The 24715-nt window shown below is 37.7% G+C and overlaps 3 protein-coding genes across 3 annotated transcripts; 2 read left to right on the forward strand and 1 right to left on the reverse strand.

Moving 5' to 3' along the window:
• Positions 1 to 1036: 1036 nt before the first annotated feature.
• On the forward strand, positions 1037 to 4153 carry LOC121794245 (vesicle-associated protein 1-1-like). Its single transcript, XM_042192329.1, has 8 exons — positions 1037 to 1303; positions 1499 to 1569; positions 1713 to 1794; positions 1930 to 2045; positions 2148 to 2318; positions 2411 to 2452; positions 3000 to 3077; positions 3768 to 4153. Exons 1-8 carry the CDS (start codon positions 1252 to 1254, stop codon positions 3870 to 3872), a joined length of 717 nt encoding a protein of 238 aa, XP_042048263.1. The 5' UTR covers positions 1037 to 1251; the 3' UTR covers positions 3873 to 4153.
• A 483-nt stretch (positions 4154 to 4636) lies between these two features.
• LOC121794253 (phosphatidate cytidylyltransferase 4, chloroplastic-like) lies at positions 4637 to 9946 on the forward strand. The gene is made up of 7 exons (XM_042192339.1): positions 4637 to 5048; positions 6147 to 6448; positions 6932 to 7122; positions 8344 to 8468; positions 8570 to 8703; positions 8895 to 9010; positions 9541 to 9946. The coding sequence occupies exons 1-7, from the start codon at positions 4764 to 4766 to the stop codon at positions 9630 to 9632; spliced, it is 1245 nt and encodes a 414-aa protein (XP_042048273.1). The 5' UTR covers positions 4637 to 4763; the 3' UTR covers positions 9633 to 9946.
• Positions 9947 to 21201: 11255 nt separating this feature from the next.
• LOC121809181 (scarecrow-like protein 6) lies at positions 21202 to 23878 on the reverse strand. Its single transcript, XM_042209724.1, has one exon. It carries the CDS (start codon positions 23561 to 23563, stop codon positions 21533 to 21535), a length of 2031 nt encoding a protein of 676 aa, XP_042065658.1. The 5' UTR covers positions 23564 to 23878; the 3' UTR covers positions 21202 to 21532.
• Between the last annotated feature and the right edge of the window lie 837 nt (positions 23879 to 24715).

Raw genomic sequence — 24715 nt, forward strand, 5'->3', positions numbered from 1 at the left:
GGTCTCTTTCGTAACACCCTAGGAGGCTGTATATGGTTTTGTGGCTAGCATTGGGAACAACTCTATTCTGAATGCAGAGGTTTGATATTTATTTTATGGGCTACAATTGACCAAGGAGAGAGGATATCACAAACGAGAGTTAGAGAGTGATAGTTTTGTTGGTGTGACGATGATTATGGGTCATTTTGATATCTCAATCAACTGCCGGCCTTTAGTATGGAAGGTGCGCGGCATGCTCAAAGATTTTAATTTTATTGTGATTCAACATGTGCACAGAAAATGTAATTTTGCTGCTGATTTTTTGTCACGTTTTACTTATAGTTTTCTTGGAGGAGTCCATGTTCTAGAGGCTCCGCCGACGGTTCTGAGTAGTTAGCTGCTTCAAAATAAAATATGTTTCATGCCATTCTTACTTTTGTTAATTTACTTTCTTCCTAGCTAGGACATAGCCTGCTTATGTTACCAAAAAAAAAACCTAGTTGGAAAACTCCGCAAAAGTGTTATTGGAACGTTAAAGGATATTAATAATTAGAAGGTTGATAAAGATTAGTTGAAGCTTTAATTAAATATTCAATACTTGCTAGTTTCAGTTAGACAAATGATTAAAAGAATGTATATGCCAATGTGTAGATAAATATTCAATACTAATTATAATTATAATGATTAATCAACTTTCTACTTTCTTTCTTCGTTCGTTCTCTTTGTTCGGATCTCTCAATTAGCATCCAACTCCATTAATTTCTTCAATATTTCATATTATTGTTAGACTATTGGACTAAACTCAAAAGGTAAAATGGCAAAATGACAAAACAATGTACTGCTATTATGTATATAAAAATGAGTCTTTTAGTAAGTTTGGTGGATAATATTTAATTATTACAAGTATATAATAATGCTAAAAATAATCGGATACAGTTGTACCTCTTATTCGTATTGATACACTAGTATTTTACGTTTCATTTGGCATGAACTGAGCAATAATGCACCTCGTCTTATTAAATTTAATTTTACGTATTTCACTAAACTGCACTTTCCATTATTTAATTATTTAATACTCCTACACTGTTTTTTTCTCCACATTGAACAACTGCATATACCCATTTTCCAGAAATTCGAAAACCCCAGATCTCCCAATCTTCTTCCGCGTTCTTCATTTCGGCCACCGCTGCCGCCGGTGAAAGCGTTTGGATTCCGCAGTAATTACGTGGTACCCTCAATTATCCGGTGGGTAGATCGGCGATCCGGTTAGAAATGAGTAACGGCGACCTTCTCCAAATCGAACCGCTCGAACTTCAATTCCCATGTAATTGAGTTTTTTCAGTTCTTTTTGTTTGTGGAGGGCTTTGGGCGGGGGGTTCTACTTCTGTAGTCGATTATTTTTTTTTCTGCAAGTTTCTGCTACTTTGGGGAAATTCCGAAGATGTTGATTTAATTTTGTGATTTAGATCTATATCTTTGTGGTTAATATTTTCTCTTGCTCATGCTCTGTTTATGACAGTCGAGTTGAAGAAACAGATCTCGTGTTCCATGCGAATGTCCAATAAAACGGATAACTTCGTGGCTTTCAAGGTAAAGTTTTGGAAGTTTTTTTTTCCTATTCGATGTTTTCTTGTTAGTTTGGGAAATACTGCAGAAGCTTAAAATGACGAATTTAGTGCACGAGGAAATATGTAGTTCTAATGTTCACACATGATTTTTGTTGATAAATTAAGGTGAAGACTACAAATCCAAAGAAGTATTGTGTGAGGCCAAACACTGGAGTTGTGTCTCCGCACTCTACTTGTGATGTTATAGGTCCGTTTCTATCTATCTGCATCTCATATGTCACCTAATTGATTCATACTTAGTCAATTAAACTGTTTTTAATGATTGGAAACTAGTATCATATACTTAGTTACTGAATTTATAAAATGTCTGATGATCATAAAGTTATGATGCAAGCCCAAAAGGAAGCTCCTCCGGACATGCGATGCAGGGATAAATTTCTCCTCCAGAGTGTAGTTGTGAGCCCTGGATCTTCTGCAAAGGATATTACTGCTGAAATGGTATACGAGTCTTCATTATTTAATGTGGTTTTGGTTAATGAGTAAAATTTTTGCCAGAAATTGGTACTTCTGCTGCCTTTTTACTTCTACTCTGTTTTCCAGTTCAGCAAAGCCTCAGGGAATCAGGTTGATGAATGCAAGTTGAAGGTAACCTATGTTCCACCCCCTCAACCACCTTCACCTGTGCGAGAGGGCTCAGAGGAAGGGTCCTCGCCTAGGGCCTCAGTGTCAGACAATGGGACTACTCTGAATCAAGCTTCTGATTTCAACAATGTAAGTAAGGGATGTTTGCTTTGTATCCAGCACACACCATTTTCCATATTATTTAGGAACTCCGTGATTATTCTGCTTCTTTATTACTGCAGATGTCTAAAGGGGCTTTTGAGCAACAGGAGATCTCATCAGAGGTTATACCCAAATTTACAGCAATCTATTCTTAATGGTTATTTTGTCCATATCTTCATTCTATTTTGGATGGAACTGGTGTGGCCAAGGTTTTTTGTTGGTTTGTTTATTAAGTTGTTGAAGATATAGTTGCAAGATAGAGATGTAGATTGTTCCTTCACAACCACGTGTATGAAGTTAATCGTAGGAAGTTAATATATTGTTGAAGATATAGTTGGAAGATAGAGATGTAGATTGTTCCTTCACAACCACGTTTATGAAGTTAATCGCAGGAAGTTAATATTCACATATGGTTATCCTACTTATAAATTAAGCATGGGAATAGAAAAGGGTGCAAATAGACTGATTTTCTTTCCTGACATTCTGTAGTTTGGTGTTAAATCCGAACTTATCAGTAGTTAAAGTTCTTAACCCTACCAATTTTTCTCTGTAAATGATGTACTCATATTTGGAAAAAATAATGTCCATATTGGGTTAAATTACTGGGTTCTTCAGCCAAATATAAAACCTTTGTTCTCCGCCTTTGCTTAATGTTATCTGTTATTGTAGGCTAAAGCACTGATTTCAAGGCTGACTGAGGAGAAACGCTCTGCTATTCAGCAAAACAACAAGTTTCAGCAAGAACTGGTAATATATTGTTCCAATCTTTTAAATTTGGATTTTTTTTCTTTCTAGAGAGTGAAAGAGTTAGTAAGCCGAATCAGCATGTCTCTTTTATGTTCCAACCAAGCCTGAACGAGGTATTGGACAGATTGAAATCATAGACACATCAAAACCTATAATCATCCTGAAAAGTCTGTCAGTTATATTTTTACCTGTTTTTTCATTTTTTTACATATCCAGGTTCAATACATAGTATACCTTGAAATTTTCATTTTAGTCTCATATTCTTCTGTGAATTTGGCCATTCAAATGACCTTAAGGGCAAGTGTCAGGGATTCATCGTTCACATTCTGTATACCAGCTACCAAGCACTATTAGTTGATCAATGTTGTGTCAGACACCTATCATCTATTATATAGCTTTTGGTTGGATTTTAATGCATGTTTTTCTAGAAAGAACCAGATAGGTTTCTCATGCTAATTTGAACAAGGCCAAAAATGTAGGATACATCCACTATAATTAAATCCACGTAGTGTCCATCAATCCCCAACTAAGATTTATTTATATCGAATTCAAAACTTAATTAGGTTGGATGTCCAGAGTGTGCCTACCAGTTTGTCTTCTCTCTTTATGCATATATATGGTTTTTTTATTTATTTATTGAACTCGGTGCCAAACTGATCGGTATGTTATGCATTTGCTCATGTTCCACAGGAAATGTTGAGGCGGAGAAGCCGTGGTGGGGGCATCCCAATTACGTATGTCATCATTGCCTGCTTGATAGGTATCGCATTGGGATACCTCTTGAAGAGAACATAATTAAAGGAGATTGTTCTGTTGCTTGTGCTGGTGCCAAGGCAGCTGCTTTCTCGTTCAAATATATAGAGGATTTGAAGTGCTGCGTTGCATTGCATTGCATTGTGGTCAATTAGCCGTCCGTTTCTTTAGAAAAGATGCCTAAATTGGTTTGCTGGTGGTTTTTTTGTAATATGCTCAAATTGCATTCTTTGTCTATCTGTGGTAGTTGCTTCACATATTTACTTTTGATCATGTAACTTAAGCACATTTTTTTTATACATCTCTTTTCATTATTATCATAAGTTCCTTTCTTTCAGCAGTATTTGGTAAGTATTTCTTTGTTTCTTATCCCAATTCCGTTCCTCACAAGTTTAAATGATGATTTTGGCTTCATATATAGCTTAAATTTAGGTTAAGTCAAAATCTTATTTTACCTACTGATTGTTTTTTAATAAGGAGTGAATATACACGTGGATATCTTGAGTGAGACGGACTAAAACAAAAAGGTAGACATCTTGAATGAGATGGATATAATATTTTTTTAATAATTATATATTCAACTCTCTTTCTTTCTCAATTTAATATATTTACACTCATATTTTCTCTCCAATTAAATACATTAGCCAATAATTTCTAAAATTGTGCATTGACGAAAAAATAGTCTTTTTATCTCATTAAAAATGAAACATTATATCTAATTATTCGTCTTTCTTATTTTAATCTTTTTTTATTAACTTATAAAACATGGGATGGAGTGAGTAAGTTATTTAAAGGCGGTAAAGTTTTTTATATTCCCAATGTGCAAACTGCAACCCCGGCGAAATCCCCGCCGCCGACGAAAGCGCCGCCGCCGCCCTTCTCAACTTGCGCCTATGCATTCTCTCTCCGTCTGAAACAATTGCCACCTTCTCAATGTCTTCGCAGATTGTAGAATTAGATAGAATTGCGTTAATTCCGCTCTCTTTCAGCTCCGGCCGCTCCCACTCTGACTTTCTTCATTGGCCAACCCTTCGGAGATTTGCCGCCCAATCGAATTTCCAGAAAATTAAGCTCAACTTAGATGTAAACGATAGTGGCGTGCAAGGGCTTTCTAGAATTCCTAGGGGCGTTCTAGTCAATCAACGCCAGCGGGTGATACTGAGAGTGGCTAGCGCAGAGCGGCCGGAGCAAATCGACGGCGGTGAATTAGCTGATGAGGTAAGCTTTGAACGTACAAATATGGCCAAGAACTGTTTTTTATTTTTCGTATGTTTTAACATTTTGCTAATTCCTTCATGAATCTTATATGTATATAGTAGTACTATTTTGTTATTTAGTCTTTGGGGTTTTGAAATTTCTGAATTGGATATGGATGTCATTGGGGGATTTAACAAATATACGCTGTTATGGAAAAGAAAATGAAAGATGAATTCCAACTCTGTGTTTGATTGAAATCTTGAAATGGAAACTGTCCCTCTAGTTGACACGAGCCGACGTTGTAATTTAGCATGTTTATATAAAAATCTTTACAGGAGAGAGAGAGAGAGAGAGAGGTTGGCAAAAGTGTTGAGCTTTGGAAAATGATGAGCATGTGAAAGATTTATACCATTGCACTTGGTTCTTGTAAAATCATGGGTGTTCTAATTATTTGAATTTTGTGGATCACGCTGATGGCTTAAACCTTAAGTTACGTGCTGAAATCCATATTTTGGTAATGCTTGACAAACGACGATTGGTGGGTGATTATATTCAAAATAATACTATGTCATCAAGGGTGTAAAAGAGCTACGGAAGCTGCATAATAGACTAAAAGTTGAAACCTATGATGTGTCGTCTAATTCTAGTGGGGGACTTCAAATTGTCCTCGCAACTATTTCCCCCTAAGAACTTTGTCTCATAAACTTATTTCTGGCGAGCACTTTGACCCTAAAACTATTTTCCCCCAAATTGATTTTTCCCTCAATTCCTGAGCTATAGACCTGTAATCGAAGCTCAAGGAATTGTCCCCAAATTCTCGGAAGATAGTTGTGGGGCAACTTGGACTTTATCCCATTCTAGAATTATCAACTTTCTCTTAATGAAAATAATTTGATTGCTGCAGTTGGAGCAACACTTGGGAGGAACTCAAGAAAGCAAATCTTTTCAGTATTTAAGGGGTGTGGATCCTATTTAACTATAGAAGTGAGATATGGATAATATTTTTTTATTGACCATATCTGATACAGACTATACATTTTTATTGATATTTTCTCTGTTATGATCTCTTTGCTAGCTGTAACTTTGTATCATCATAACTGGACCACCGTTATGTTGTAGGAAGTTCAAAGTGGCAATCAACCATTGGGGGAGGGCAATTTAGAGGAGGAACAGAGGGAAAAAACAAGTCAGTTAAGGAAAAGGATTATATTTGGACTGGGCATTGGAGTTTTAGTTGGTGGAGTAGTATTAGCTGGAGAGTGGGTTTTCACAGTGGCCCTTTCCGCAGCAGTGTTTGCTGGTTCCAGGGAGTACTTTGAGCTGATAAGAAGTTGCGGCATTGCTTCTGGAATGACTCCTCCTCCTCGATTTGTTTCACAAGCTTGTTCTGTTATCTGTTGTGTTATGCCTCTGCTCACACTGTAAGAGTTTTTTTGCTAACTTCATTGTTATACTGATTTTTTTTAGCCATGCACATGGATCTTAGCTTTCAACTTCTTGTAAATGAAAATAGATCGATTTGTTTTGATTATATGCTGTTACCCTGTTAGCTTTTGTTTTATTCGTCGCTGAAAAATGACTTTTTACAAAGACAGCTTTATTCCTACATTAGGGTTATTGGTATTGCATGTTTGTAACTATAAAGCCTCCAAGAGACTATTGAAACTTTCCCATGGAATAAAGGTGTCTAGAAAAGATTTTTCCTTGTTGAGGGCAAGGAAATTTATGATTTAATTAGAAAAATTTAGTTTAAAATAATTATCAATATTGATTTGGTGCTCATTAATAGTAATTGCATGTTAAAAGTGCTTGCCACCCAGATTTGGTAGTTCGAGAAGAATTTGGGTTGCAGTATTTTTTAGATTGATTCATTAGTTGACTATTATGAATGTTTGTTTGTTTAGATACTTTGGACATATTGATGTATCTGTGACATCTGCGGCGTTCTTTGTTGCTACGGCGCTCCTTGTGCAGAGGGGAAATCCTCGCTTTTCTCAACTTAGTAGTACCATGTTTGGACTTTTCTATTGCGGCTATCTTCCTTGTTTCTGGGTTAAGCTGCGGTGTGGTTTAGCAGTTCCTGCATTGAATACGAGTAAGCAGTTTTCTATTTGTCTTTTGATTCGAGAATCGTAAAAGAACATTGGATCATATGCAAACTGTCAATATATGGATTTGTGGTAGGAACATGATTAATATCTTAGTCTTGCCTATACTCTGCTGGATTTCAGTGCATCTATGCATGAAGTTGGCCATATATTATATACTACTCCCTCCGTCCACAAAAAATAGTTTCATTTTGTTATTTTGGATGTCCACAAAAAATAGTCTCATTTCTATAAGTGGAAAGTTTATATCTCATACTTTACCTACTTTTTCACATCTCTCTCATACTTTATTCACTTTTTCTCCCACTCTCTTTTACTTTACCTACTTTTTCTCCCTCTCTCTTATTTTACCAATTTCTCATTAAAACCCGTGCCGTTCACAAATGGGACTATTTTTTGTGGACGAAGGGAGTAGTATTTCCTCTATGGATACTTTGCTATTTCTTTAAGTTTTATCGTAGTAGACACCTAGATTCAGTGGAGGGACTGGGATGTCTACTTGGTAAGGCAGCTGAGCAATTGGGTGACAGATTTATTTGGGTTCAGCAAAGCATAAGAATTTGCATGTGTATATTTTATGTGTAGGCACTGAGCAAGTGGATTATGCAGTTCCCTGAAGATTAGGAAGGCAAGGCATTCTGAGTTGTAGGTCCCATAGTGATGTGATAGTGAGATTTCATTTGCAATGGTTGTTGGTTCATGAGATTAACCTATATTGTCTTCTGGCCGCAGAACATACCAAAATTACGTTACCCTTTCATCTGTGTATGCTAAAACCATTTAGGTTGTTCAGTTTATGCATTCAGATTATATCTCTGGATGTTGTCAGATCAAGGGGGATTGATTAAAGACTTTAAAATAGTGTTTTTGGGCTATTAAAAGTTTAAACTGAATATCAAGCTGACGATAGAATTTGATTTTCTAAAAGATCTTGCCTAGCTCCCCTGCAGAGTGTACTACATTATGCCACTTCACAAATCTCCCATGTTAAATGCTTCATTTGACCCTGAATGTTTCTTGAAAATAGCTAGTGAATGACTTCCCATAATCTCAAGCATTTGAAATTCTCTCCTATTTTTGGGATCTCTGATCTTATATCATTTTAGTTTATACAACTTTTGATGGCGATGCTATTAGATCTCTACAAGATTGCACTGGCTTTACATATGGCTAGAACAAATATTTTGAACTGTGTGTATGTTTGGTAGGATTTGCATCATCTTGGCCTCTCCTTCTTGGTGGCAACACTATGTGGACAGTAGGTCTTGTGGCCACCTTGATCTCACTTAGCAGTATTATTGCAGCAGATACTTTTGCATTTATTGGTGGCAAGGTACTTTCTTTTTCCCCGAACTAGTTTTCTCATTTATTCTCCTCCTAAAAGTTTTTTCTTGGCCAGATGTAGTCTCAAACGTCTTGGGGAATTTTGTGCAGGCCTTTGGCCGGACACCACTTACTGCAGTCAGTCCGAAAAAGACATGGGAGGGAACTCTTGTCGGATTAGGTGGTTGTATTGCGACTTCTGTTTTATTGGCCAAGGTCTTTTGCTGGCCTACTTCTACACTGAGGTACTTGGTTTGTTTTCATGTTTCAATGCTCAAGTTTAACATTTTCATCTTTGCTCCTCCGTACCTTCTACTTTGGAGTCCTTCCTACTCCATTGTATGATCCAGCAAATTTATGATGTCTAAACTCAAAAGAATACCATCATAGGAATTCTCCTTTAGAATAGTTAACTGATACTTCTCTTTGTTTTCAGTGCTGTAGCTTTTGGGTTTTTGAACTTCTTTGGATCCCTTTTTGGTGATCTTACCGAGTCCATGATCAAGCGAGATGCAGGTGTCAAGGATTCTGGATCTCTCATACCGGGACATGGTAAGGCCCAAGTATATTGTTTGTTTTTCATTGTTGTGTGTGTCTGTCTTGCCTTACTTTGGGTAATTTGTGATGTTGCTCATAGCTGACCATCTTTGGACCACTTAAAAGTTGCCAGAAATAATCTTACGATCACCAAAGGTTAAAAATTCACTACCTGCACTCTAGTTTATGTTGTTGCAGTGAAAGCACTAACTCTAACAGATTTTTCGTATCCGTTCTCTGTTTCTTGTACTCTGGATGACTTTTGGTTGTTCTATGGATGCATATTACAACTAGCTATGGCTGAGCTACTGATCAGCTCCTGGTATCATTGTTATTTAACATTGTGTGAGATGGTGTCTGGCTGTGCTATTAGAAGCCGTTCAACATGTTCTAGTCCGTCATCTCCATCACATATCTACAATCTGATTGTAGCCATTATTAGTTTAGAGAATCAGATGTTCTAGTTTGGTAGCAGCAGAGCCAACCGTTGACAAAAATTGTGTCTTTACACTTTGCTCGTTTAACAGTCTGTTTTGTGTAAGCAGGAGGGATACTGGATCGGGTCGACAGCTACATTTTCACAGGAGCACTTGCTCACTCTTTCGTGAAAACATTTCTACCACTCTATGGAATTTGATCAGGTGAATAAGGTGCAAGTCGGTTATATCGAGATGCCAAACGTGCTCAACTTCATAATGCCAGCAGCTCTGGAGCCATCAAAGCAAGAAAGGGGACAAATCCACCAGGACCAGGTGCTTCCAGTATGCAAGTATGATTTCCTTCCAAAATAATTTAATTTTAACATAAAATAGATCATTACATGCCCCAGATCTAGGGTCTTCCAAAATGGTAATTGACCAGTAGATTCATAGTGTATTATTTTCAATTGGAGTTTCAAATAAACTGAAAATCTTGAGCTGCACATGAGTTTGAGTTTGGCATCATTTTCAACCCTTGAATCATTATTAGTTACTATCTACTACAGTTGATATTGATGTATAGCTAAAAACATGTTAACCTATGCCTATCTAGAGAGGGATTGACCATACTTGCAAACTTTTCTACTGCTATTATTAGCAACATGAATCATAATTGATTTCTTTACTTTAGGGAGAAAAAAAAAAGAGACATTTGTCAACTTGTTATCTATATCTAGTGAACAAAAGGCCATAAAAATAATACTCCCTCCGTCCCATAGAAATAGACCATATTTCCTTTTTCGTCATTCCCATACAAATAGTCCATATCCATTTATGACAACATTTTTCTCCTTCTCTTTTATTACTTTATTATTTATGGGTCCCAACATCCACTACACAATTTCACCTACTTTTTCTCCTTCTCTCTTGCTTTATCAATTACGCATTAAAACTCGTGTCAACCCTAAATGGCCTATTTCTATGGGACGGAAGGAGTATGAGATGAAACATTTAAGAATTAAACCAAATAGTATATCTCAGAACACTACAGGCAGTTTCCAAACATAGTTTTGCCAAAATTGCCTCTTCCTTTCAGGTGAATTTGTCTCTTCAACCACTCTTAAAACATATGCACTGTCTTATTAATCTTTACCCACAAAATGTTTGTTTTTTTATTTTTATTTTAATATGCTGAACAGCTCATTTTTCAATCAAGTGCTCAGTAGGATAAGAAGTAAGAAAATGAGTGATACTAGTATAATATTTGCTTCAACTTTGTAACCTCAACTAGTAAGTAAGAAGATATTTTGCAATCAGACAAGTTGGATGAAAAATGTGATCTTGATATACACTCCTATCATCATAGATATTTACAATATACATTGGGTTGCCAATTTCTGGGCCTACTGATAAACCAAGACCTATACTCCCATCTCAAGTGGAGAATCCACTTCTCAAGACAAAAATGTCTAGTTTTTAGTAAACGAACAAGTCCCACTATTTCATGTCTTGAGAGTTTCAAACTACTCAATTGGAAGACAGAAACTACTAAAGCAAAGCAGAGACAGCCACTATAATATGTTTGTTTGTCACACAATGCATGTTTTTGGGTTTGACCTTGATGATACAATCAATACATGTGTACATTCATGAGAAGTCATCACAAATTTGTTGGGGGAAGAAAATAGAAAAAGCAACAGCACCATGCAAATGGGAGGAGACATCCATGCAAAGAAGCTGTAGGAAAATAAAGGTGGGATAAAAAAGGAGAGTGATTGAGTCTTGAGATAGAAGAGATAAAGATGGAAATGTTGCATAGTTATCAAGGACCCTACCACAACTTACTTTTGGACAAATATGAGTGCCTACTTTTGGGTTTTGGTATATAACCAAACAAAATACATGTGGGAAGGAAGGAATGCGTTGGTTTAAAGCATACTATGATGTAAAAACTAAGGATTGGTGAGCGAGAGAGAGCAAAATCGATGCAAAAAAGTAAAAGGTAACGAAACCTAAGGATTGATGAGGGAGAGAGTAAAAACGATGCAAAAGAGTAAAAGATAACGAAACCTAAGGATTGTTGAAGGAGAGAGTAAAAACGATGCAAAAGAGTAAAAGGTAATGAAACCTAAGGATTGATGAGGGAGAGAGTAAAAACGAAGCAAAATCAAGCGTTCTATTTACAATTGAACATAATCCGAAAATAAATAAAAATTAGAAGCACACGTCAAAGCATTATTCAATGGAGAAGAGTTAAAGAGGAGATTTAAGATTGAATGAGAGATTATCTTTGCTTGATGACAACCCTAACTTTGACATACATACCATACCATGCCATATATCATACACATCCTTTTCTTCTCACTTTACCTTTTTCCTTACTTTTCTCTCCTTTTTACCTTTGGTTTGAATAGCTTCACCTTATTTTATTTTACTTTTATCTTCACTGTTATTTGTTTTAAAGTTCTCAAGTTTGAATTTCATAAAAATTACTTATGTATATTGAGTCTATTCGTGTAATTTTCTCAACTGTAATCTACCATTTCAAGTTTGACGCATCAATGATATTAATTCCATTAAAACTAGAATTAACAAACTATTATCCTGACTTTTACCATGTAAATAATTTTATTACATATATATATATATTCGTTTATCTAGTTTGGATTTTTTATAAGAATTCCTCGCATAAACGTGTGGAATTCTAATTTTAATATAAAGTGGCGCATGATTGAAAACCGAATTGACTAATCATAATATTTATTTCTGGATTAAACAGATCGAGAATTAATATTACAAGTAGAGATGCCCACGGTTCGAAAACCGGCGGTTCCGGTTCGGAACCGCCGGTTCCGGTTTTGGCGGAAGCGGAACCGGAACCGGACCGTGAGGCTATTTCACGGTTCCGGTTCCGGTTCGAAAACCGGGCGGTTCCGGTTCCGGTTCGGAACCGCCGGTTTTCCGGCGGTTTTGGCGGTTCCGGTTTTTGAACCGGCGGTTTCGCCGGTTCAATTATTATTTTTTTTTTTTTTAAATTTGAAATTTGGCTTTATACAACAAATCGGAACAAGACAATGCATAATTCAAGCACAAATAAGACGAATAAGGAGAAAATGAAATAAATTTTATTGATTTTGAGTTGTAACGGACAACGATACATTACAATTTACAATACATAAGTATACAATACAACAACATACAACAATGTAATATAATTTACAAGTGTCGTCGGGCGTCGGCTCGTCGCCTCGTCGGACTCGGAAGGTAAATTTAAAAAAAATGAAATGGGGGGGAAAAAGGAAAAATTGAAAAGGGCTTGAGATCAACTTAAACTTTCAAAGTTAAACTTTTCAAATTTAAGTTGAGTTGCCTATGTATCCACAATTTTATTGAGGAATCAAAGCCCACGTAGTTCTCTTACCTTGGGATCAACCCTTTTTTCTTGCAAAATGTTGCCCATTTTCTAAGCAAACACATATCAACACGCTATATACACATTGCTACATTTCTAATAGGGGCAATTTGATCTTCCAAAGCAATCAATGCATCTCGAACACACATAGTCAGAATATTATTCAAGCATCTAGCATGGAAAAAATTAGTACTAATAGATAGTTTGTTCTGATTTTTTCCATGCTAGATGCTTGAATAATGTTCTGACTATGTGTGTTCGAGATGCATTGATTGCTTTGGAAGATCAAATTGCCCCTATTAGAAATGCAGCAATGTGTATATAGCGTGCTGATATGTGTTTGCTTAGAAAATGGGCAACATTTTGCAAGAAAAAAAGGTTGATTCCAAGGTAAGATTTCATAGATCATTCAGGATGCGGCTAAGTTGTACTTGAAGATCATTAAAATATATTCCGCATTTGATATTTATCAAATGGGGAATATATTTTAATGATCTTCAAGTACAACATAGCCGCATCCTGAATGATCTATGAAATAGGGGGGAAAAAAAAAATTGAAAAGGGCTTGAGCTCAACTTAAACTTTCGAAGTTAAACTTTTCAAATTTAAGTTGAGGTGCCTACGTATCCACAATTTTATTGAGGAATCAAAGCCCACGTAGTTCTCTTACCTTGCTTACCTTTTTGGTCGGCAGTGCTCGCCGTTCACCGCCCCCGTCGACTCATTGCTAATGTTGAACTTTGTTGGGAATAGGCACCGCGACCGGGAGCACCACTACCGGTACCAACATAAGCATCGCCTTGGTATTGAGAGCGAGAGAGAGCAATAGCATGTGCCACATCTTGCTCTTCTCGAGCCTACAAAATAATATTTGTATTGTAAATACAAAATAAAATTATGAACAATAATGAAATGTAATTCAAAATTAATGAAATTAGTAGATAATAAATATTAACCTGCCACTCATCCATGTTCATTTGAGAAATTTCATCAATAACGGATCTCCGAGATGGCCTCTTGGCCTTTCCCTTTCCCTTATCAACACGACCTTCTCGGGATGAAGACATATTGGAATGGTATGTAGAAATGTAGAAATATGGAATAATATATTTTTTTTTGTTTTAGTAATTGAGAAAGAAAGACAACTTATAGAACTACGGGAACAAGTATAACTGTATAAGTGTATAACAATGCGTAATAAGAGTAGCAATTGCGTAATTAAATGGAAGCACAATAGCACAAATGAGAAATTGGAGACAAAGAGAGAGAATTGAGAGATTGAAGAGAGAAACTCTTATTAACACAAGAGTGGGGTGAATGTAAATGAGGATAGAGGGGGGTATTTATAGAAAAAAATGAGGGGGAAAATGGAAGAATTCGAATTTGAAATTTTTAAAAAAAAAAAAAATTTGAATTTTCACAAAACCGGCGGTTTTGGCGAAAAACCGCCGGAACCGGCGGAACCGCCGGTTTCCGGGCCAAAACCGCCGGTTTCCGAAATAAAACCGCCGGTTCGGTCAACGAACCGTCTGCAAAAGCTGCTCCATTGTCGCCTCGTGCTCCGCGCCGCCTCGAAAGTCACTAAACCGGCGGTTAACCGCCGGTTAACCGCCGAAAAACCGGCGGTTTCGACCGTTTTTGAAGATCACCACCGGCCCCCATCCCCCTGCCTCGATTTAAGCGCCGGAACCGGCGGTTCCACGGTTAACCGCCGGTTCCGAACCGTCCCGAACCGCCGGTTCGGTGACGGTTCCGGTTCGAAATATCTTGAACCTGAACCGGACCGCGAACCGAATTGCGCCGGTTTCGGTTCGGGAATATTGCGCCGGTTCCGGTTCCGGTTCCGGAACCGCCGGTTCCGGTTCGGCGGTTAACCGCCGGAACCGGAACCGGTGGGCATGTCTAATTACAAGGATAAATTATATATACTAGTATGATGGTAAAAGAGAATCACCAAACCAGAGAAACATTATAATTCTTGTTTAACCAATAAATCAAATTATTATCACATAGTTAAACAACACGTCACAAAGGAATTGTAGCATATCAAATGATTTTTTTTTTCGATTTGAATTGAGTGTTATTTGAATGATGATGCGTGCGTATCACGACTCATATGTTAACAAAATCAGATTTAGGGTTGTGAATCCGCAAATATTCTCCTTCTTATTAATTATTGCATTGTACGCATAAAATTATTTAATTTCCCTAGCATTTAAACCTAGTTAAATTTCATTTTTGAATTTAATAAATGAAACAGAAATTCAATAATATAAAAAATCCTATACAGATCCTCCATTTATGGAGTACAATCTAATTTATGCATGAACGACACAAAAGCTGGAAAAAATGTGATGATGTCTAAAATGTTTTTTCATAAAAATTAAAAAGCCCAAATCCCTCACTCCTAGGAGAGGCTTATGAGTGACAAAAGTGACACTTCAAATTCCAAAATGAAAAGTTAGCATATCATTCTACTTTTCATCAAAGTGTGTTTTATTTTTGTATTATTTTTCACTTTCTTTTTTACTGTAAAATCTGCAAGAAAAAGTGTATTGCTTTTTGGTGTGATTTTATACATCTAAATTATGGTTATATTTGTCGACTTTTCTCTGTTTTTGTCGTCTCCTTTTAGAATCTCTACTTTCAAATTTTATTGCCTATATGTTGCATGGGCGGTTTCTTGATGTTGTTTTTTGGCTATGTGCCAAAGCCCTTTCCCGCGCTAACTCATCTCGTTGTGTCCTTCCTCTTGGACGAACGTAACAATTAATGAACGATAAACTTTAAACTTCACACACAAAAAAAAACATTTCATTCTATCCCGTTTTAGAAAGATTGAAACATATTTATATATATATTTTGGCAATCAAACAATGATGCGCAACTCAATTTGTTAGACATTTCATCACCTACTAATAGATTAAGATTTGAGTCATTACGCAAATTAACCATTATTGATATTTGTTAAAGCGTGTGATGAGGAAATGCCTATCATTTTCAGTTATAGGTTGCATGCATTTTAGATCATTCCCCACCACTCTTTATTTTGGTGCGGAAGTTATTAGAATTTTTATAAATATTAAATAGTGGTCCACTCTTTAATTATCACGAGGGACCAACTTTGGACTTTGAAAAGCTTTACAATCGCCATCAAATGCTAAATGTCCATGTTATTTTTATTTTTATAATAATTGGTTAGATAAGTACATTGATAGTAAATCTGAATTTGTTTTATACTCCCTCCGTCCCATACTACTCGCACTTTTCATTTTAGGCCGTAAATTTGGGATTGATTTTTTTGTGTAATTAAAAAAGAATTTTAGGTGTAATGAGACATCACTTAATAAAAGAGCTCTTAACTTAAACTAACATATTAATTAAATGCATTAATTCTAACTTAAATTATAAATAGTGTAAGGACTTTGTGACGAGCCGAAAAGCAAACGTGCGAGTAGCACGGGACGGAGGGAGTATATAATCATCTATATGAACAATTATTGGATGTAGCATACATCCGACATATAACTAACAAATGTAAATAGTTTAAAAACCTAAAAGTTCATTTAACTTTATAAATATTCTACTAATTTTTAATGTTGAAACACAAATGCTCGTATTTGTAATACATAGACATCAAAATAGGTACACAAGTAAATCAAACTTATTTTTCAATCAAATACATTTTGACTAACTATCTTCTCACAATTCTATTTAAAAAACACCCATCAAGACCAATAAGTTTTTTTTCCATATTCACAGCCGTTACTTCATTATAATATTCTTATCACCAAGTAATCCAATTAATTGATTTGAAGTAGTGTTGGTTTCACAAGTTGGTAAGGATAAAGGATGTCATCATCATTTCATGGTCATATAATTCGATTTGGATTGCATATAGATATGAAAAATCATAAATTCCCACCATTTGATCAGCTACTTTTTGCGGCGTACCCTTACCTTAAATTTGTGTGGTCAAAACACACCATCACATTCTATAACGTAGCTAATAAATTTGGTTAAATTCTTATAACTTTGAAAATCTTGAATGACAAATAACGAAATTGCACTTTTTCGTGACTGTTTGTCTCGTAAAATTAAAATTTTAAAATGATGTGACAAAATTAAAGAAATATGATTAGGCAAGCAAAATAACGTCGTTATGATTAACACTTAATTTTTATTTTTCATGTATTTATTTATTTTATGTGTTAATTAAAACGATGTCATTTATTTAAAACAATGTTGTTTTATTTAACTCATTATCTTTAATTTTGCCATATCAGTTTTGATTTTGACTCTATGAGACTATAAAGAAAAATTAAAAAATTGAGGCATTACTTAATACTAGGTGATAGGATTTTAAAATTGATAGTCCAACCTTTACAAGTAGAATTGTATCAAAAGACATGTTTCATTTTTATTTTTTAGTTTTTGTATATTAATCAACTGATATTCCTTATTCAACTCTATAAACAAATTGCTGCGTGTATGTCTAGAAAACAATATTCAACAAAGACTATATATGGAATATATATTTATTACAATATGGGATTTTTTAAGACAAGTTACTTTAAGCAAGTCAAAGTACAGTGTATCTGTTAAGTATTTAAATTAAAATTAATTATTTAATTATAACAGTCTTAGATTCTCCATATCAAGATTTGTTAGAAATAGATACGGTAGTTAATGATAAGTATTTGTTTTCTTTTTTTTCATCAAAATGGGGGAGAACCCATAAATCGTTAGGTAAGGATATATATATTTGCATTGCTATTTTTTCAAAAGGAATCAAACTTAAATTAAGCCCCGGGAAGAAAATTAATATAAAAAAATATTTGACTTCTATAGTTCTACGAGAATATACTACTAATAGTTTGTTGTCAACTAGGTACATTAAATTCCAGTTTTATATATTATCCTTGTCTCCTACAACTATTGAATAACATTTTAGTGTAACTAGCAGTGTTAATTAAGTGATCATAATCATTGAACATATATACATTTATATATCCTGCTACCAATATTCTCCTTGTGAAGATTTAGAATGTTTAAATATATGAATTTGTTGAGGCAGTGCTTAATCTATTTCCATAAGTGGGGTTATGAATTAATGAACAAATTGATTTAAATTTCTACTACATAAACAAGAAAATAGTAACAAACGGACAGTATGCGTCAAAACATGGTCTTACGATCTCTTACCACAACTTAAATAGAATGAGAAGATTCTATATCAAATTCAAAATAATTACTATACAAAATCTACCAAACATAAAAGTGGTTTCTAATTTACGAAGAAGAAATAGAGACATTTGGGTTTTTGAGTAAATCATTTTTATGGAGTGGACATCCATGAATTTGCTTGAAGGTTGTCTTTTGACTCTTTTCCTCTTTTGCTACATAACCACATCATGATATCAAAGTTCAAACTATAAGACATGTTTTTTGTTTTTGTTTTTTTTGTGAATTTGCCAATTTAAACAAACAATTTGAAATATTAAATGGCATGTAACTGTATAAACAAACAAATTGAAAAAGGGGAAAGGAAATAGTTTGAGATTAAGAGCATATAACGGGTGGGACAAGTAGTAGTTGTCATCAAAATCATTTAATGTGGTCACTTGCAAGATAATAGGGACAAATCAAATTATTAAACTCAAAAACCAAATCATTGTCCCCTAATGACCTCCCATAAATATTATACTAATCCAAAAGACGCAATCAAAACTCACAAGTCCAGTCCCAAACCACACAAATAAATAATTAACGAACACTTTCAATTTTCAAATATTAATCATCCAAAATAAAAGGGTGCTAATTATTGAAACGGCGTAAAGCACGCAGTCCTTTACCATCATCACAACCATTCTTTAAATGAAAGGCAGCGTGTAGAGAGGTAATGTCTAAGATCAAATGTCTCGGAGCCCTTCATGGTGCGACCTTTAAATTTATATTTATTACCCATCAAGAGAGAGAGGACGTGTGTTGATCTAATGACAGTGTGGTTAATGTCCGACACTAAGAGCATCCGCAATGGGGCGGACGATGGCACGCCCGAGGCAGAGAGGACGTGTGTTGATCTAATGACAGTGTGGTTAATGTCTGACACTAAGAGCATCCGCAATGGGGCGGACGATAGGCCGCCCGATGCCTTGGGCGCGCCATCGTCCGCCCACTGTGGGTGCGCGGACGATGCCCGATGCATCGTCCGCGCCCTATAGATCGTCCACGGACGATACGCGGACGATGCAACGTGTTTTTTTTATTCCGAAAAATTTATTTATATAAATACCCCCTACCCCACCTTCATTTGTAACCTTTCCATTCACTTTTCCACACTCAAATTACACTATAAAATGGATTCCGGTGAATACCCAAGTCTGAATAGTCCGATGTTTGGGGGTGGTGCACGTTGGCCGGGTACAGACCCTGACGAATATCGGTCGTTCGACTCCAACACGCAGTACGATCCCGAATTCAATACGGATTTGTACGGTCTGTCTGACATGGAGCCGTCTCCAACTTGCGCCGCCGCCCCTTCCCGCCGCCATAAAGAAGCGGAACCGGCACCGGGCATACAAGGTGCCACCTCCGGAAATGAATGAAGAGTACGCCCTCGGGAGGACGAACTACCAACCGGATGAAACTCTCGTCTTGGCGAGGTGTTGGGTGGATATTTCGGAGGACCCGGTATTCGCGAACAACCAAAAGCAGGTTGCGTACTGGGAGCGCATCGTCGAGCTCTACAATGAGGCAAAGTTACCGGCGCGTACAAGCGCCATAGGGAGCAGCTCCGCAAGCACTGGGATCAGGTGAAGAAGCAAGTCAACCTGTTCTCGGCGGAGTACGAGAATTGCTCGAGGGAGCAGGGAAGCGGCGAGAGCTTGAGCGATGTGCGCGATAGAGCGCTGCTGTCGTACCAGTCAATGTATGGCGACTTCAAGCATTTCAACATCTGGGCGCTCTTGAAGGACAAGCAGAAGTTCCAGGGTGGGATTTTGCCATCGGCTACGCCAAAGAGGACGAGGACCACCGAAGCCGGTGCTTACATAAGCAGCGAAAGCGGCGCATATCCGGTGGACATCAACCAGACGATGTACGAGGAGGAGGAGGAGAATTCCGGCACACCGGTGTCTTCCCGACGTCCCATTGGCGTCAAGGCTGCGAAGAACAAGGGGAATGCGAAGGCGACATCCTCCTCGCAAGCCGCAGCCGCCCCCCCCCCCCAATCGCCGATCCCGACCCCAATCCCGACCCAGACCCCGAGGACGTTGTTGGACACGCACAACGCCCTCATGCAATGTCAGGACCCGGCCAAAGCCGAATACCTCCAGGGGATGATCGATGAGCTGCGCCGCAAGTTGGGACTTTTGTAGAGTAGTCAACTTTTTTTTCATTTCTTGCTCATGTAAACTTTTTTTTTAATCAATGTAGGATTTGTCATTTTTAATTAATCGTGGTATTTTTTAATTATTTTGCATTGACATATTTAAAAACATTTAAATTAATTAACAAAACAATAGTGAAACCTATAGGGCGGCCTTTAGGGCGGCTTATAGGGCGCCTCACTGCAGGTGGAAGTATAGGAGGATAAAATGCTGACGTGACGGTGCATAAGGCGGGTTTTAGGGCGCCCCCTGCTAATGCTCTAAAGATCTCAATTGGGTTTGAGTACACTGTGATTAACCGTTAAATTTATATTCATTTGCCTAAAAAAAAGGGAATTAATGTCCAAAGTCAAATATCGCATGTTCGAATCCACGGTGACACGACCTTTAAATTTGTGTCCATTTTTAGTAAATAAAGGTGGGGCCTCATCATGGCCGGAGTCTTATAAAAACGAGGGTTAGGTTATGTCTTATTAAAGAAATGATGGGATAAAAAATACTAGCACTGATAAAAGTAATGTTGGTGAGGGTCTAAATAGTACAAGTCCCATGTGAGTTGATTAAGACAGGGATTAGCCTTGACAGCAGCAAGTTCGATGAGGACTAAAATATGACATGCAAAGTAACGTGATGAACAAAAACATAATACAAACAATTAAGTAAAACAAAAACTCAATACTATCATTATAGTAATTGAAAGGGACACCCCAATCACAGACATGTACCTAAATAGAATTTTCAGACCAACATCCTATTTTGCTGAGAGCCATACAACACCCCAATTATTGATACACAATAAAAGAGAAATTAACACAAAGTTCTATGTTCAACTTGATGAAATCACTCTACAATCACAAATTTATTAATATGGGTACATGAATATATGATATATCCATGATCCAAAGCACAGATAACATCAAAATGTTCACCATAACAATCTCTAAAATGATAACAAATCCACAGCCACAATCAAAGGATGAGATAAAAGGGTTAAATTCATTTGTTTTTTTCATTTTTTTAATTCCCATTCCTGGTTTAGGAATACTACCAATGTATGGTTACAAACACAATAAATCTGCCTTGAAGCAGAAAAGCAAGGCAGCACCAAGAGAGTAGTAAGAACATACAACATCGAATAAGATTAAACTATACTAGAAAATCCAGTGCTAAAATGTGTCTAATTCATTTGAAAGTTGGAAACAAATCCGCCCGAATCATTGAAGAAACTCAGGCATGATGAATATTCATAGAATTTCTTAGGCAGTAGTTGAGTTTGTGAAATTTCATAGCACCTTCTAGAAGAATTCCACATGCTTCAGTATCTCCAAGCCGTAGCAGAGACCAGTTCCTTCCTTTGCCAGCATAGAACGAGAGAAGACTGCCTCTTCTCGACCTGAAAACCTCGAACTGGAGTCCTCTTTATCACGCACTCCGCTTGTGATTCTGTGAAGTTGCTAAACGTTATCGAGGAGAACCCTGAAGACAAAAAGAGAGACCTCCAATGCTGCGTCTTCTCAGGTGAGCGATGACGGCCCATCACAATCTTCTCAATGGCCGGTTGGAGCAAGAACCTCTCAATCTTCAGCAGGGCGTCCATATTCACATTGACGGCATCAAGAGACTCGAGCAGGTTAGAGTAAGACTGGAGGGTGTGGACTACATGGTTGGCGAACGGAAGATCAGTCCTATCACACCCTCTGTCGACAGAAACCACAATCCTCGGTGAGAGCTGCTTGACAAAGCGCATGATTAGTGGCACCGAGAACTGGTGATTGGCAAGAGAGCAGACAGGGAGATTCACTGCAATCGCCTCGTTCTCTGGCACGTGGAAAGGCAAAGACCATGAAGCAGAATTCAAGGAATCAATACTAATAGCCTCAAACTCGAATGCAATGTTAATCTCGCTAGCAAACTGGATGAGATTCTCCCGTGTGAGACCGAGCTCAAGCTGATCATAGGTGGAAGAAGTAGAAGCAAGGGCAGTAATTTTGAAGGAGGGTGCGCCTCCGCCACGAAGTGCAACCTCCTGCATAAGAGACGCCCACTGGCTGCCATAGCCAATGTCGAAATCAACAATATGAATCCTATCAAAGCCTTGGAGAGCTTCAAGAATGGCTTGATTGCAGGTGAAGTTGGCAAATTGGAAAAGAGGGGAGATCTCAGAGAAAGATTTGTAAGCACCAATCTTGAAAACGAGGCTAAAAGGCGTGGAAGAAGAGTTGTTGACATTAGTGTGGAGGAGCATTTGCAAAGCCTCCTTGCAATAAAAGGCAGCCCTATTGAAAGGCTTACCAGTGGGGGAGAGCTGGTGATTGAGCCGCGCCAATATCCCTTGCGCGAGTACTGGATTTCCTGTCTGGACAAGCTCCGCAGCCTTGAAGAGCTGGTCGACTACGGCCTGCTGCTGCGCTAATTCCTCCATTTTGGGCTTCTGCTGCTGCAGGTAATGAGGAAACTGCCCGGTGTCCGAGATCAGGGCACCGGGCTCGTCAGCGGGCCATCTGGGGTTGTGGCGCTTGGCCTGAGGAGGCCCGAAGAGGCTCTGCTCTTGCTGTTGATTGAACGGCAGCGGGAAGAAGGAGGGCTGATGCTGGTTGAAAATGGGAGGTCTCATTTCTGCGGAGGAATCAAATGCAGCCGGATGATGAAGAGTTACTGCCCCGAGACTGTTAGGAACTGAAGATGAATGAATCAAATTTGGGGGAAATTTGAAATTAGGGTTTGAAGGGATGGGATTGGGAGCCAAACCAATCTTCTCAACACTGGATCTGTTGGAACTTGGGAAAATTGGGAGCGAGGGCATGAAGCTGCTTCCCCCAAATTGCTCCCCGCCGAACCCTTGATCCACCACACCGAATCCGCCACCGAAATCGAACTCCGCGGGGGCAATTTGGAGAGACTTTGCAGGATCGTCCACATCACCCATGACCCAGCGGAGGAAGGCCTGTTCCTGGCTTGGCGAAACAGCGGCAGACTCCGACAGCACGCTCTCCCAATCCTCCATAGCAACTTTATCCGGGTTGCCGCCGCCTCCGATCTCTAGAGACGGCAGAACGGGGAGGAGGTCGGAGTAAGTTGCATTGGAGCTGGTTGCAGTGGTGGAGTCTTGCTGCCATTTCGCGTCCGAAACAGCCGCCACGCCGGCCGTGTCGGTAGAAGCAGCAGCACCACCACCGAGAGATGAAGACAGAGTTGAAGAGGATGTAATTCTGGCAGAATCCAGCACAGATGTAGGCTCGCCGAAGCTGAAACAGTCTTTTTTGATGAAATCTGTGTTTTTCACTAAAAAATCGAAGTCGAACACCCCCTTCCCCTGAAAATCAAAGGGCAAGGGCATCCCCTTCATCTATCAAATTACAGCCTACACAGCTTGGAGAAATGCAGAGAAATGGAGAATATATACATGCATGAATGTGAATGTATATACTGGGAGAGAGCAATCAATCCTGCTAAGGTAGAGAAGGAAAATGGTGTTGTATGTTGGAGAAACGGATGAATGGCTCTTGGTGTTTGATCCTCTCTCGTCTAGTCGTTGAAGGAGCAGTAATCTGTCTGGCTTGTGTTTTCTGCCATGGATGCGTGCAACATAAAAAAGTAGTCAAGTGCCCCCCCTTCATCCATCCTCTCTCCTCTCTCCTCTCTCCTCTCTCAATTGCTTACTGTATTTCTTTTCTTTTTTTCCTTTTCGTCATCCTTTTTTATGTGGCTTGTGTTGCTATCTTTACAGGTAGGGTTTCAGTATCCCACGCGCGCAGACCTTGAGTCTTCTCCACTCGCGTCATCTTATTTTCAAGTTTCAACTATAGCTTTAACTTGGAATACTTTTCAGTTATACTATAAATTCAACTTTATCTTTGCATTTTTCTACTATAAAACAACATCAAATATGAGTTTGCATTATAACTACTGCAAAAATTTATGAGACATATATTCAAAGATGGTACTTCGTAAATTTTGAATTTGGTGTAAATAGTTTAAATAAAATTATACTTTTTGAAATATAACATGCATGTACTTAAAATGGATTTTAATTTAGTACTCCATCCGTCCCGCACTACTCGCACCTTTCCTTTTGGGTACGGAGATTAAGGAATGAGTGATAGATAAAGTCAACAATTACAGCTGTAGGTATAAATTGTTACTAAAAATGGAAAGAGTGCAAATAACTTGGGACGCCCAGAAAGGAAATAAGTGCAAGTAGTGCGGGACGGAGGGATTATGAATGATTAGATATGACCTTACCCGTTACTTTTTGGACATGTAATTTTATGCAGTCATATTTTATAAATTAAGTTGAGAAAAAAAAGTGTTGTTTATCTGTCACTTTAAATAAAACATTCTAAAAAAAGAACGAGTCATTTTAAGCAGGACGTAAAGAGTATTAAATCACCTTATCTAAAATCAAAAGATACTACCGTATCTTTATTTAAAATTAAATTTGATACACAGCTAATATTGATAATTTATTGTTTAAACCATCTGTAACGATATAGCAAAA

This window comes from Salvia splendens, chromosome 1 (genome assembly GCF_004379255.2).
Source record: "Salvia splendens isolate huo1 chromosome 1, SspV2, whole genome shotgun sequence".
In the NCBI taxonomy this organism is placed as follows: Eukaryota; Viridiplantae; Streptophyta; class Magnoliopsida; order Lamiales; family Lamiaceae; genus Salvia; species Salvia splendens.